General features: G+C 36.4%; 1 protein-coding gene across 2 annotated transcripts in view; it reads right to left on the reverse strand.

The window, feature by feature from the left end:
* Window positions 1–12,500, reverse strand: part of LOC138046876 (transmembrane protein 180-like) — a 33,864-nt gene that overhangs the window by 9,247 nt on the left and 12,117 nt on the right. The window contains exons 1-6 of one of the 2 annotated variants that reach the window (XM_068893462.1): window positions 10,461–10,808; window positions 9,018–9,153; window positions 7,774–7,854; window positions 3,970–3,998; window positions 2,491–2,568; window positions 901–945 (exon numbers count right to left, since the gene is read on the reverse strand). In XM_068893462.1, coding sequence (XP_068749563.1) covers window positions 901–945; window positions 2,491–2,568; window positions 3,970–3,998; window positions 7,774–7,854; window positions 9,018–9,153; window positions 10,461–10,802 — 711 coding nt within the window. In that variant the 5' untranslated portion in view covers window positions 10,803–10,808. Of the gene's footprint in view, window positions 1–900; window positions 946–2,490; window positions 2,569–3,969; window positions 3,999–7,773; window positions 7,855–9,017; window positions 9,154–10,460; window positions 10,809–12,500 lie in introns of those variants that run through there. The other variant, XM_068893461.1, reaches the window with a different exon arrangement.

The following is a 12,500-nucleotide window of genomic DNA, read 5'->3' on the forward strand; positions in this document are numbered from 1 at the left end:
CAATTTTCGCCTACCAACTAGCTCTGAACTACCAAGACAGCTATTGAAGACTGACACTACAGCGCGGGTTCACTTGTATACATGCTATATTTAGAACAAGTAGCAAATGGTTCAATTCACGTGAAATTTCCAAATTTTCCCGAATGTCAGAATGGGATTGTGTATCTGACTTTCCATGCAATTTCAAAACACAAAGCCATTTTTGGCGACTGCTGGAGTGAACAGCAAATTTTCAGCTGTTTTAATTTCATCTCTTTGAACTGATTTTTACTGACCTCATATCCTTAGAAAAAGCAGATGGAATGCATCTGAAGAATCACTTCCTTAGAAGAGGACGTTTTAGTCGTTTTTCTGACGGGATTTGACAGTTGAATTGACCATATTAATGGGGTGGCCGTATTACTGGCGTAGAGTGAAATTCCTGACTAAGGGGTGTAACATTTTTCTCTTTAATAAATAGCCTGTTTCAGGCTCCCAGATAGTCATGAAAGAGAAAAAAATTTGTGCAAAAAATGAGTGGGGGCTAAGGTTGAGGCGAGGTGGGGGGAATGAAGAATTTAAAGAGATGCTTACAGGCTCCCCCACCTCGCCTTGACCCGAGTCCCCACTCATTTTTCCGCGCAGTTGTTTTTGTTGTAAACCACAAGAATTTCCGGTGATGGACATGGAATAACACAAGATAACATGGCTGTTGACAGACAGGTGTTGTTTTTTACATAAATCGTAATCCTTGATCCAGTGATCCTTGATCCGGCGGTGATCCTTCATCTTGTTTTTCCAGGAAACCTTCTGTAGATTGACCAATATTTCAGATTATATTTAACGAACACAAATGGGGCTGACTGAGCAAAAGTATGAAATAAGAATTAAATGAAGGAAGAATGTTCAGTAAATACCTACCCTTGGCAACAAGAAAACAGATCCAGTTAGCAAACTGTACATTATCTGGGAATAAAGATTATATCAATTATTACACATTGAGATGTTAGTTTACATATAGCACTGGTGTTTCATCCTTTCAACAAGCGTTAATTGCTTGATTCAAAACAGTTTTTAAGAATTTATAGGATCTGCATGTCAACAAATTAATAATTAATAATACTATGCACAGAAAATAAGAGGAGAGGATAATTAAGTTTTAAAGCAGTTGCATGTATTGCTTTGCAATATAATGATTAGCCCGCAAGTCTGCTTTTCTTAGCCAGGAAAAATTAATAACAAAGTTAATAATTTTATAATTATTATAATTAATATAATTACTATTATTCTGAATCAATCAATCAAATTATCAATCACTTTATTTGAGGGTCTGTACAGTACCTAGCCGAAGGCAGTTATATGTACCCTATACAAATTGGGGACACTTGTTAAATGTGTCAACGTAATAGTAAATCCAATTATATCAATATTGTATTGTTTCTTGTTATCTATTTCTATTTCTATTTTTATAATTGAACTATGTATCGCTCAGACCAACACGGTAATTCAGTCCTTGACTGCGAGAGTGTTAAATAAACAAATTTATTTATTTATTAACAGAAAAGAAACAAACATCCAACCTAAGTCATCAAGTTAAAATATTATTGTAATAAAACTACATGTATTTTAAATTAATACAAGAAGTTAAGATAAGATAGGCAAATGAAAGTTCTCAATAATGATAATTATTATCATTTTAACTACACTAATTAATCTTCACGAGTCAAGTCTTGGAGATCAGGTATTGCACAAGGCATTAAATAATAATAATAATATTACAATTGTGTTCATGTTTGGTTCATGGAAATTGATAGGAAACAGCTACTGTAACAGTGTATAGATCATTTCATAAATATTAATGCTGACCACCTTTGTATTCTTTTGTATTCATGTTTCTTAGCTGTTATGACCCATACTGAGAGGATGAAAAATACATATTGACATATTAATTAGCAATTTTCCAAATAAAAAACTGCCAAAAATTTGATGAGGATAGCCTTCCCTGATAAACTTCCATGAATCTATGAACCACTGCACATCAACATAGAATATCATTTCATGAATCATCAATGGTCTGATCACTACTGGCCCATTGAGCCAGTTTACTGTATCCAAGATAATTCCACATCATTTAAGGCAACTACTAGGAGCATCAATTTTCTATCTTCTCCTGGATGGGATGATAATTTATCATATTGTTTGTTGCACTAATGCATTGCTGGTACTGTACCAAGTTGAACCCATTTATAGTCCTAGGTGAAGAGGGCAAAGTGACGTGTCACACCCAAGGAACACAATCTTAACAATCCTGCCAGTCGTAATAGCACAAATTACATGTAAATTCCAGGAGCCGGTTTCTTGAGGCCTGGTTGGTGCTAACCATTGGTTAAGAGGTATCAAAATCTAAGGTTTCCATCATACATGTATTTGGGCACTGGTTAGTGCTAACCATGCTTCAAGCAACCTGGGCCACCTTGCCTAATAAGCTTGCAGAACAGGTGTTTAACATACAGCTGGTAGAACATCAGATCCTATGAGATGCTCCACAAAAATGAGAAAAAAGTTGCCGCAAAAGGCTTTGTGGAAATCCTGGGGATAAAAGAAAGGAAGAATGATTCAAAAATAATTATATCCTGCTTATTTATTGTCAGTGATATTTTAGCATAAAATATAAATTAAAGTTACTGTTAGCTAGCAATAATCACTGGACTCCAGTTCCTACGGTTTTTTCCTCTGATCAGCTGACTTCCTTTTTTTGGCAGGAAATGTGCTTGCATTTACTTTGCATCCTATCTCGCACGATTTGCCAATTCCAAGTTTTGCTTGTACATGTTGAACTTACACCTCCTACCCTGCCTGTTGTTGCTTGTTTTCATAGCCAAACAATATCGTTAACTCTCTTTTGTAAATGTCATCCATCTAACTAGCCTCAGAAGTCTTAAATAAAACAAGGACGGGGAATTGCCGCTTGCGACACACTTTCAGTCCTGTGCTGAAGCCCCATTAGGGAGGAGACAATGTCACACTACTGCTAGAGTGAATCAACTTGGCCCCAGGACATTACGGCAGCCACTATGCCCGCAATTTGCAGCACAGGCATGAGGCACCCTCTCAGCATTGTGACAATTGCTGAGACCCCTAATCCGGTCCTTCCGGTCGGTAGTTTCTATCCGAGCCTTGCCAGCACATCCCCTGCCCAAGTTGTATGGCCCACCATATTGTGTTTCTTGAATGTTTCTTGTTTAATTGCACGACAACATTAATGATAAATTTAACCCATTGACTCCTAGGAGTGCCGAAACTTACAGATTTTACTCCAAGTGTGTAACACCAGACTACTTAATTTACTTAAAATATCAACTGACGGCATCCTAGGGCACCTCAAGGGTCAATGGGTTAACCACTGCTTTAATATATAACTACTCAATCATTCATTTTTGGGGGATCATTTGCAGTTAAGCTCAAGGGGACATTGCAAATTAGAAGCCTGAAAAACTTCAGGAAAGGACAGGACTCAAATAATTTACACTGTCTGCTCTACCAAGAATGAACAATAAAGAGTATAAATTCTATGCACGATCAGATTAAATCTATATGCATGATATCTTTTGTTGGGAATCAGATTCCATGCATTTAACTTTTTAACCCTGTGGGTATTTGTTTACACACATTCCCATTGTTTTCTAATTACTGTTCTAATTGCATTTATAAATTATATTGTAAATATGTCTGGAAATATAGAAACTTGAAACAATCAAGCCATTAATGAGCTGTTCATTACTAAGAAATAATTGTTAATAAATAAATACACATGCTGTAAATTAAAGGAGAATGTAACATATGATGAAGAATAGATTAAAAAAATATGTTAGAGACAATGATTATCAAAGTTAAGAAAAACTTTTTAGCAATATTGTTTTCCGCAAAGATTGAAGATTTGAACTAACTGAATCATCACAATTAAAAAAATAATTATTACAAAACACAAACCTGGAAAAAAGTGATGGCAACAATGCAAACTGCAAAGTAATTGGTAAATTAATAGCTTGACAGACTAGATATGCATTAAAACAGTAGGAATGCATTTTACACTGTGCATCTGTGTGTATTATGTTATTCTGGTTACAAATTAATATCTTATAATTTCTCTCATAAAAATGTATGACACAAAATTCTTGCAATTATTATTAGAAGGTTCTATTTTGTTAAGTCTTTTTAATATTTGAATGACCTAGTATAGTTGAGCCTAAATTTAAAGCATAGAGAAAGTCTATGGTTAGCTTTATATATAGGTACATTCACCTTTTCATACATGTGTATAAGCCAATACACAAAATGTCTCACTGCTGGAAACTGTGTTTTTTGGTGGGGAAGTTGCATGGCCAGCATTCTGCATTTTTGATACCGTGTTTTAGTGAAACAACCAAACAGCCCGCCAAGCTAATTATTATAAGTACTTTTTATTATGTCTTACAACTAGGAATTCAGAAAAAAGAGAGAGAGAGAGAAACAGTGTGCAGGTGATATTAATTAATTAAGTATAAGCGGGACCTGTAATGCTAGCCTCAACAGCATGGGCATCGAAAAGAGTTCCAGTTTCAATGTGGCAGAAACAACAGCCACTTTGGGTCTGCCTTTCAGTGGTTGTACAGTGCTCACAATAATTATTATAATATTATTACACTGATTTGCACCTTTTGCTAAATATGTGTTATGAAACATTTTCAGGCAAATAAAACTTTGATGATTTGTTGGGGCGGAAATTTTGTAATTAGAACATTTTTTTGGTCCGTACATTTGTTCTTTTGAAAATATTTTTTCAGTGTTAATTAAACACCAAGACACACCATAACAGGAGGTGCTTCACGCACTACTTTTGTTCGATTTCATTCAAGCATGACTGATTAATTATCCAAGATGGTAACCAGCAAACAGCAACACAAAGACGAAAGACATTTCTAGCCCGAAAAAAGGGACTGTGGATTGGAAAAAAAGAACAACAGATAACATTTTATGACCTCCAAAATCTCGGCACTCACAAACTCGAAATCTCGACAGCCTTTGCGAAGAGTCTCAAAGTGTCGTTTACATTGCATTTATTTTGGGGTGAAGTCTTACATGTTTTGGTCTCAGTCTCGGATTCACAACTCAAAATCTCGACAGCCTTTGCGAAGAGTCTCAAAGTGTCGTTTACATTGCATTTATTTCAGTGTGACTTGTCTTTATAATTATGTACATGTTTTGGTCACAGTCTCAGATTCACAAACAAGGGTCTTGGGATCTTGGGGAGTCTCTGATTTTACCTTCTGTAACCACTATAACAGGCCTTCTGATAGGGTGCGATTAAAAAATGCAAATTATGCGATTTTTTCAGGGCAGATTGTGCGATTAGAGAGGCCAATTATGCGATAAATAATGTAAATTGTGCGATTTTTTTCTCAGCAATTTTAAGCTTATTTTATAAGGTTTCAGGTTGAGAAAAACACTTTTTTGCTGCCCTAAAGACATTTTGAACACAAAGGAACAGTAATTATGTATCTCGATCGACATTAGTTGGGATAAAAAAAAAAAAAGGTCTTCTGCACTACCGGTGCACCACGTTAAAAGTTGAAAGGACACAGCTAACATGCCAAATGAATGATCAAGGTGCTTGTCAACCACGAACTTTCGAAGATGGTCAATCACAATAGGGCCATACCCCCACTTATACGAGAGAAAATAAGCCGCGGCTTTCTCTGGCCGCGGCTTACAGAAGACTCGAATGTTCAACCCGTATAAATGGTTGATCTGGGAATATATATTCGTATAAATAGTTCCTTTGGCGTATTTTGTACACCGTGGCCAGAGTAAGCCGCGGCTTATTTTCTGTCGTATAAAAGGCCCTAATATTTCACGACCAGAAAAACATCAGTCCATCGTCCACGTGGAGCGTACCTGTGAGGTACTTTCTTGCTCGATCGTCAGCTGTCAGATTGGGCGGAAGGTGGGAACTTCCTTCTTCATCGAAGAAAAAGCGAGCATTTTCACAACAAACTTATCCATGAGTAAGTTTTTATCAGTTTTCAACGAAAGAAACTACATTTTGCCGAAAAACTTGCAACTTCGCTTATTTTTCACAAATCTCTTCTCTAAGAGAAGGCAACATTTCAGTGGTGTGTATATAAGGGCGTGTTTGTGTTGCACCAATAGAAGGAGACTCGTACCAGGTCCCCGACATGAAAAATAAAGCCTTGAACTTCGAATGTTTACGAAATCGAAGGTGACAAAGGTTTCTTAGCCTTTTTCCAAGATAAATCATCTTAAAATGGCGTTTTTACGCAGGAATTTCTAAGAAACGTGTTGATTTATGTTTCATTTGATGAATTTTGTGCATCCTTTTGTGAATTATGCGATTTTTCGTGAATTGTGCGATCGGATGCGATTTGAGGTCGATTGTGCGAAATCGCACCATCGCGTAATATCAGAAGGCCTGCTAAAAGGGGCTTTTTTATGAGCAAATTATCACAGAGCTCTCAGTCACATGCACGATTGATTGCTCAAAATTTGTTGCACAAAGTTGCAAAGATTTAAATTGCTCAACAATAGTTTTGAGTCAAGAAATAGTAGAAAAAGTTTGTTAAATCTTTGTAACATTTGTTTCCATTTTCTCCCGGATGCGTTTCAGTCCGGATTCCATGTGCTACAAATATATGCACAGCAATTCTACATTTTGCATTAGTAATTGGTAACAAGATGAAACCTTGTCACAGCTTTCACGTTTTTCAAGAATGCATAATGACCAATTTCTATGAAAACCAGCTAAGCAAAACCTTAGTTAGTAGCACTCTGGGGAGAATTTTGGCAATGGCCAGGATTGAGGGGCAGGGAAAAGAAATAAAATGTATCACTGTAGAAAATGTTAGAACCACCCCCACCCCACCCAGGTCTTGGGTGTCAGGGTGATGTGACTTCAATTGATTTCAAGAGATACCGGTAAGTGCATATTAATATGGCAACGAAAAATATGTTGAAACAAGAAAGAAACAGTATGGGATGGTAAGCAGGACTAAATTCTATAAAAGTGTCTGAAAACATAATATTACACTTTAATAGATTTAAAAACTAAGCCTTACCCACGCCTCATGAAAATGGTAAGGCTAGGACGTAGGTCAGGTTTAGCTTATATTATGTGCAAGGCTTGCTAGCTCACGCTGTGTCCTACATAATTATAGCTCTGCATCAGTGTCACTGTATGCACTGAGGCATTAGGTTTTCCCCCGGGGGGGGTACTTTAGGAATTTCTGGGTGGGATGTGCTGCTAGGACCCTGGAACCCTTAGCCTATACCAGAGCTAGTTCAGCTGAATTTTGCTACCCTATACTAGAGTAAACTCCCACCGATTTCCGTCTAAATACCGATACTTGAGAGTTAATAATATCCAGAAGTTTCTCATGATAGCCATTTATCGACACTGTTGAGGCTGAGTTGCGCAAATTTAAACTTTGCCGACTCGACTTTTTAATATTTTTGAGCGGGAATTTCTGGTTTCCTTAGTCTTGATAAAATCTTCAAGCGACTGGTCAGTTTCGTGAAAAATGATACCCTATTCTAGACCCAGACGCTCTGATTTATATACCCTATGCTAGAGTAAACTGCTTGAAAACCATACCCTTCACAGCGGCACATACCTATATAGCCCATATATGGCAGTACCCCCCCCGGGGTTTTCCCAAGCATACGTGTAGCCTGTGATGTAACTAAATCAATTCTGCATAATTGTATAATAATGATCCAAGCCACAGTTACTGTACATACCAAAGCTCCTTTGACCTAATATTTGCCTCATCAAGGTAAACAGAGGAATTCCACCTTTCAATGAATTCTCATCATGATGATCTAAAACAACAAGCAGGAGATACATTCATGTTCATTGTTAACAATGAAATGATACTTTTAAGTATCATCACTTTGTTTTACATGTTAAAACATGTAAAAGCTTTAAATTTGTAACAATAATGGAAGTGACCCTCCAAAGCTACCTCTCTTTTTTCCAAAGCTGAAATTCTTACTTTTCTTGGCCCTGAAAACCACTGACAAGGAGCACTTAATTACAGGCCACAATAACCATTTTCCGTTAACAACATTGTGCAACACAGATCTGAATTCACTAGGAACAACTGCATCCAAAAAGGTGCCCTAGGCTGCCTCCCAGTTGACGAGTAAAATCACCTGGCATTAGACAGAGTAAAATCTGTTGAGTCTCACTTAATCCAGGAGTGAGGTTGTACAATATGCAAGCCATGCAAAGCAAGACATGCAAGCCATGTGAGTAAACATGAGAGTCAACATGTGATCGAACCACACAGTTACGGAAAGCTAACCGTTTAAAATGTTTATCAGTGCTATTTGAAATGGGTGCTTAGACTTGCATGGCTTGCTGGCTTGCAGTTTTTCAAGAACCTCCAATGGGTTAAAGTGTAAGTTTGATTTGAATCACAGTCCCACAAACAAACAGATTGTTACATAATTTTGTAATTAAATTATACATTTTCCAGACTTTATTTGATGAAGAGAACAAGTGATGAGTCCTACTCAAATTATGTACAAAAAACCTGAACTGAAATTAGTTATGCACATAAATATTGCTGGTCAGTTTAGTCCTAGCTTGCACTTCCACTGGCATCTTGGCCAGTTTTGCCCCATAGGAGCACCAATAGGTCAAGCTTCTGGCTATGTAAAGTTTGCTAACAACAAGAATCCAGCCAAAAGCCAGCTAATTTCATTGTCAGTGTTAAGTCAGCTTCTAAAAGCTGATTAAAGACACTTTTAATTTTACCCTGCATGTTCAACACAGTCGTTTAATTTTGAAGATGCTAAAAAGTTTAAGGAATAACTCAATTCTAGGAAACAAAATGAAATTCATTTCAAGATCTTTTTGGATTCCTTAGTAAAATTCAAGGATTTTTCAAGACTGTGTAGACTCTGAAGAATGAACCTGAGGCCTTTTTGATATTGTAACATGTTAAAGTGAAGATGACAAAAACCTATAATAATTTCACCATGATCTGATGTAGTACTAGTGGTGTCACATGCCTCCACAGCAACTTGTACATTCAGACCAGTGTACCTCATCAATAACCAGCTGAGAATGGCAATGACAACACAAACAGCTTGAAAGGACTGTAAATTCCCATCCTGTGACAACAAACATTTACGGTATAAAAACAAGTGATGATAAAAATATAACAACATTATTAAATTTTTGGCCATAATTTCTATGGCCAATTTCAATTCCAAGTTCAAGTTGAGAAAAATTCCACTGATATAGATGTTTTAAATTATAAAAGGCTAAAAATTAATGTTAATTTAATCCAATGACAATTATTGAAGATTAAAATACAATAATTAAGTCTAAAAGGTAACAGAGCGAAAGGAATAACAAATTTCTTATTAAAGTAACATTATTTTAAATAAGATTGGAAAAGACAATAAATGTACAGAAACAAAAATCTAAAAAGTGGAACTTGAACTTGAAAATGACTGTAAAACGGTCGAAACAATTTGTCATTATTTACCGCTTGTTTTTATACTTTAACGTGGTTCAAATCGGTTTCAACAATTTTGAAGGAAATGTCTTACTGAAGGATTTTAAACTCTACAACATTAAATAAGGCAATGTTATGGAATCAAATGAAACACCAATACGGTAATTATGCACTCATAAAATGTGATGTGATAGATTACCATGACAACAAAGAGTCATCTAAAACACCATAAGATTATATCTCAAACAAAAAGTTAGAAAAAAATCTCTTTAGCAGATTCAAGTTTAAGGTGGCCCTGAATGCGCTACAGACTGAGAATTTTTGCAATTTTGCAGAGAGTTTCATATTGTATCCTGCTAATCACTTTTCAGCGATAAAAAATGGGGATCTGACCAAGTTCATTTTTGAGATAATTATAAGCCTCAATTAAACACATATCTCAAAATGAACTTAGTGTGTTTAAAATACAAAATATAGGGCATTTTCAGATGGTTACATCAAATCAGTGCCATTTTTTTTGTACCATAACATTTGCCTTTTCGCGAATCAGTTGCCAAGGGTAGATTCAATCCTTTCAAATAGTACAGTTGTTGAAAATGTTAAAAGTTTATCTGCAATGACAAAATTACAGAAAATGAAATATTTTTTTTGTGAAACATCTTATATTTTATTTAGTTAAATGTCTACAAGATGACAAGAAGTGTTGTATCACATAAACAAGCACCAGGTGAAGCAAGGAGTTTGTAGATAAGATACAAAACTGATGTGAATCATAATAATTATGCTTGCTTGCTTATTTCGAGCGAACTCGAACTCCATTTTTTTAGCTTCATCCATTCCTTCTGGTTTCCCATAATCCTCTTCAATTCAGCAATGTTCAAATCAGTATAATTTCACAGCTGGTCTTCCTCTCTTTCCTGCTCCACGCTTTTGCTCCTAGAGTAGTAGTTCACTTACCACCTCATCCATTCTTCTCCAACAGTGTCCTATAAAGCGCAGTCTCCTGATCTTCAGTTTATCTGTAATCTTAGGAAGGTTGCTGTACAGTTCTTTGTTGGTTTTATGCTCCTTCCAGGAAACGCCAAGAACTGCTCTGAGCATTCTTGTGTATGTACCATCCAATCTATTCCTCATCTTTCCAGTCATCGTCCAGCATTCAGCAAAATAAAAAGTTCTGTTACAGTATACTTTCAACAGTGGCCGAAAGAAACCTACATTGAGATGGTTTTGTAGGTTTGATTTCCACACTTTCATCGTTTTGTTGAGTGCACTCCAAGCTTGTCCAATTCTTATATTCATGTATAATAATGAATGATAATGAATAATGATAATGACAATGAATAATGATAATGATAATGATAATGATAATAATAATAATTATTATTATTATTATTATTATTATTATTACAACATCTTTAAGGAGTACATTAAGCGAATCAGTGTGAATGTGAGGTTGGAAGTGATCCAGAAAACAGCATTGCTGGGGACAGCAAAGATACTATTAAGGAAAGTACTATCCCTTTAAGAAGAAAGAAAAGACTGAGAGACCTGGAACCCGTGGTGACTTGTGGTAACCTGCTCCCAAGGACTATATTTAAACCATGCCAATTATCCTGCCTGAGTCTATAAGGAATGGACATAATAATAATAATAATAATAATAATAATAATAATAATAATAATAATAATAATAACAATAATAATAATAGTAATAATAACATTTACAATGGGTTCATGTCTTTCCTTAAGATCTCGTTGGACAGCCACCTGAATGAATACATGTATGATCTGATGGAAGGCAAACAAAGGGGTGCAATGTCCAAGTCCAAGTCCAAGTCCATGTCCATGTGCTAGTTGGAATACTAAGAACGTAGCTGCTACAAAACAAGGAAACGAGAAAACCATGACTATTAGAATCAACAATTGACTGACCCCTGGAGAAGCCTTATGCCCATGCCTCTTCACCCTGTGCCTGAACCCCATCGCCTGGTTGTCAAATGTCACTGAAGGTTACGGAATGTCTAAACGTTTAGAGACCAAAAAAACCCACTTGCTCTGTGTGGACAACCTTAAAGCATTTGTTGCATCTGAGCACAACTTAAAAAGGTTGCTTTGATCTATTAACAAAGCCATCCAAAATGTGGATCTCCAGTGGAATCCAAAGAAACCCAGTGTCATGCATGCCAAAAGAGACAAGCAACTTCAAGATGCTCAATTAAGATATCAATCTTGATGAAACAGCAATAGTTTTGAACATAAAGTCAGGTTCCAGCTACAAATTCCAGGGAATAAGAGAGGCTGTGATGCCATGGGCAGCCCAGACTTCAAGGTAAAAAATTATACGGATTTTGTATGGGAATCTCGATAACAAACTGAAAAAGACATTTACATGCAAAAGTTCTCATTAAAAAAAGCCATACATTATTGTCCTGGTGGCTATACGCTTTTTGTGTGGTTATTTGCCTGACTGAATGCAAAAGCAACTTCTCAACTTCCCGGGTTGTCACTCGTACACAAATAAAGGAAAAGCTGGAAAGTAATTTCTAGCTTACCTCACATCTCACTGATAAAATCACACTTCTCCGGCATCAATCATGCTCAAACTCCGGAGATGGCCACATGGGTAAATTTATTTCTGTTTGACCAAATTTCAAGGTCCAGCAAGTATTCATTGCTGAGAAACAGCAAAAAATATTCAAATATTCAAAATCCTTTGAGGCTCGCTTTATACAACGATTTTGGACATGGTTGATCAACCGTTCACTTATTTGTTCTCACCATATCCAAGCTCAAGTGTTGTAATGTTTTACCCTCTGAGTCTGGGCTGCCTGTGGTGATGCAAGATGAGAAGCTCATAGCCCTTACAAGGAGTCAGCTAAAGGCTTTCAGTAATTTGGACATGCCCCCTGCCCGACTATAATTGTGTCACTGCTACCAACCAGTTTGCTTTGTCTGCCCTTTACATACCCTATGTGGACCCAACACTGGCCACAGTTAT

Source organism: Montipora capricornis, chromosome 4 (genome assembly GCF_036669925.1).
Source record: "Montipora capricornis isolate CH-2021 chromosome 4, ASM3666992v2, whole genome shotgun sequence".
Lineage (NCBI taxonomy): Eukaryota > Metazoa > Cnidaria > Anthozoa > Scleractinia > Acroporidae > Montipora > Montipora capricornis.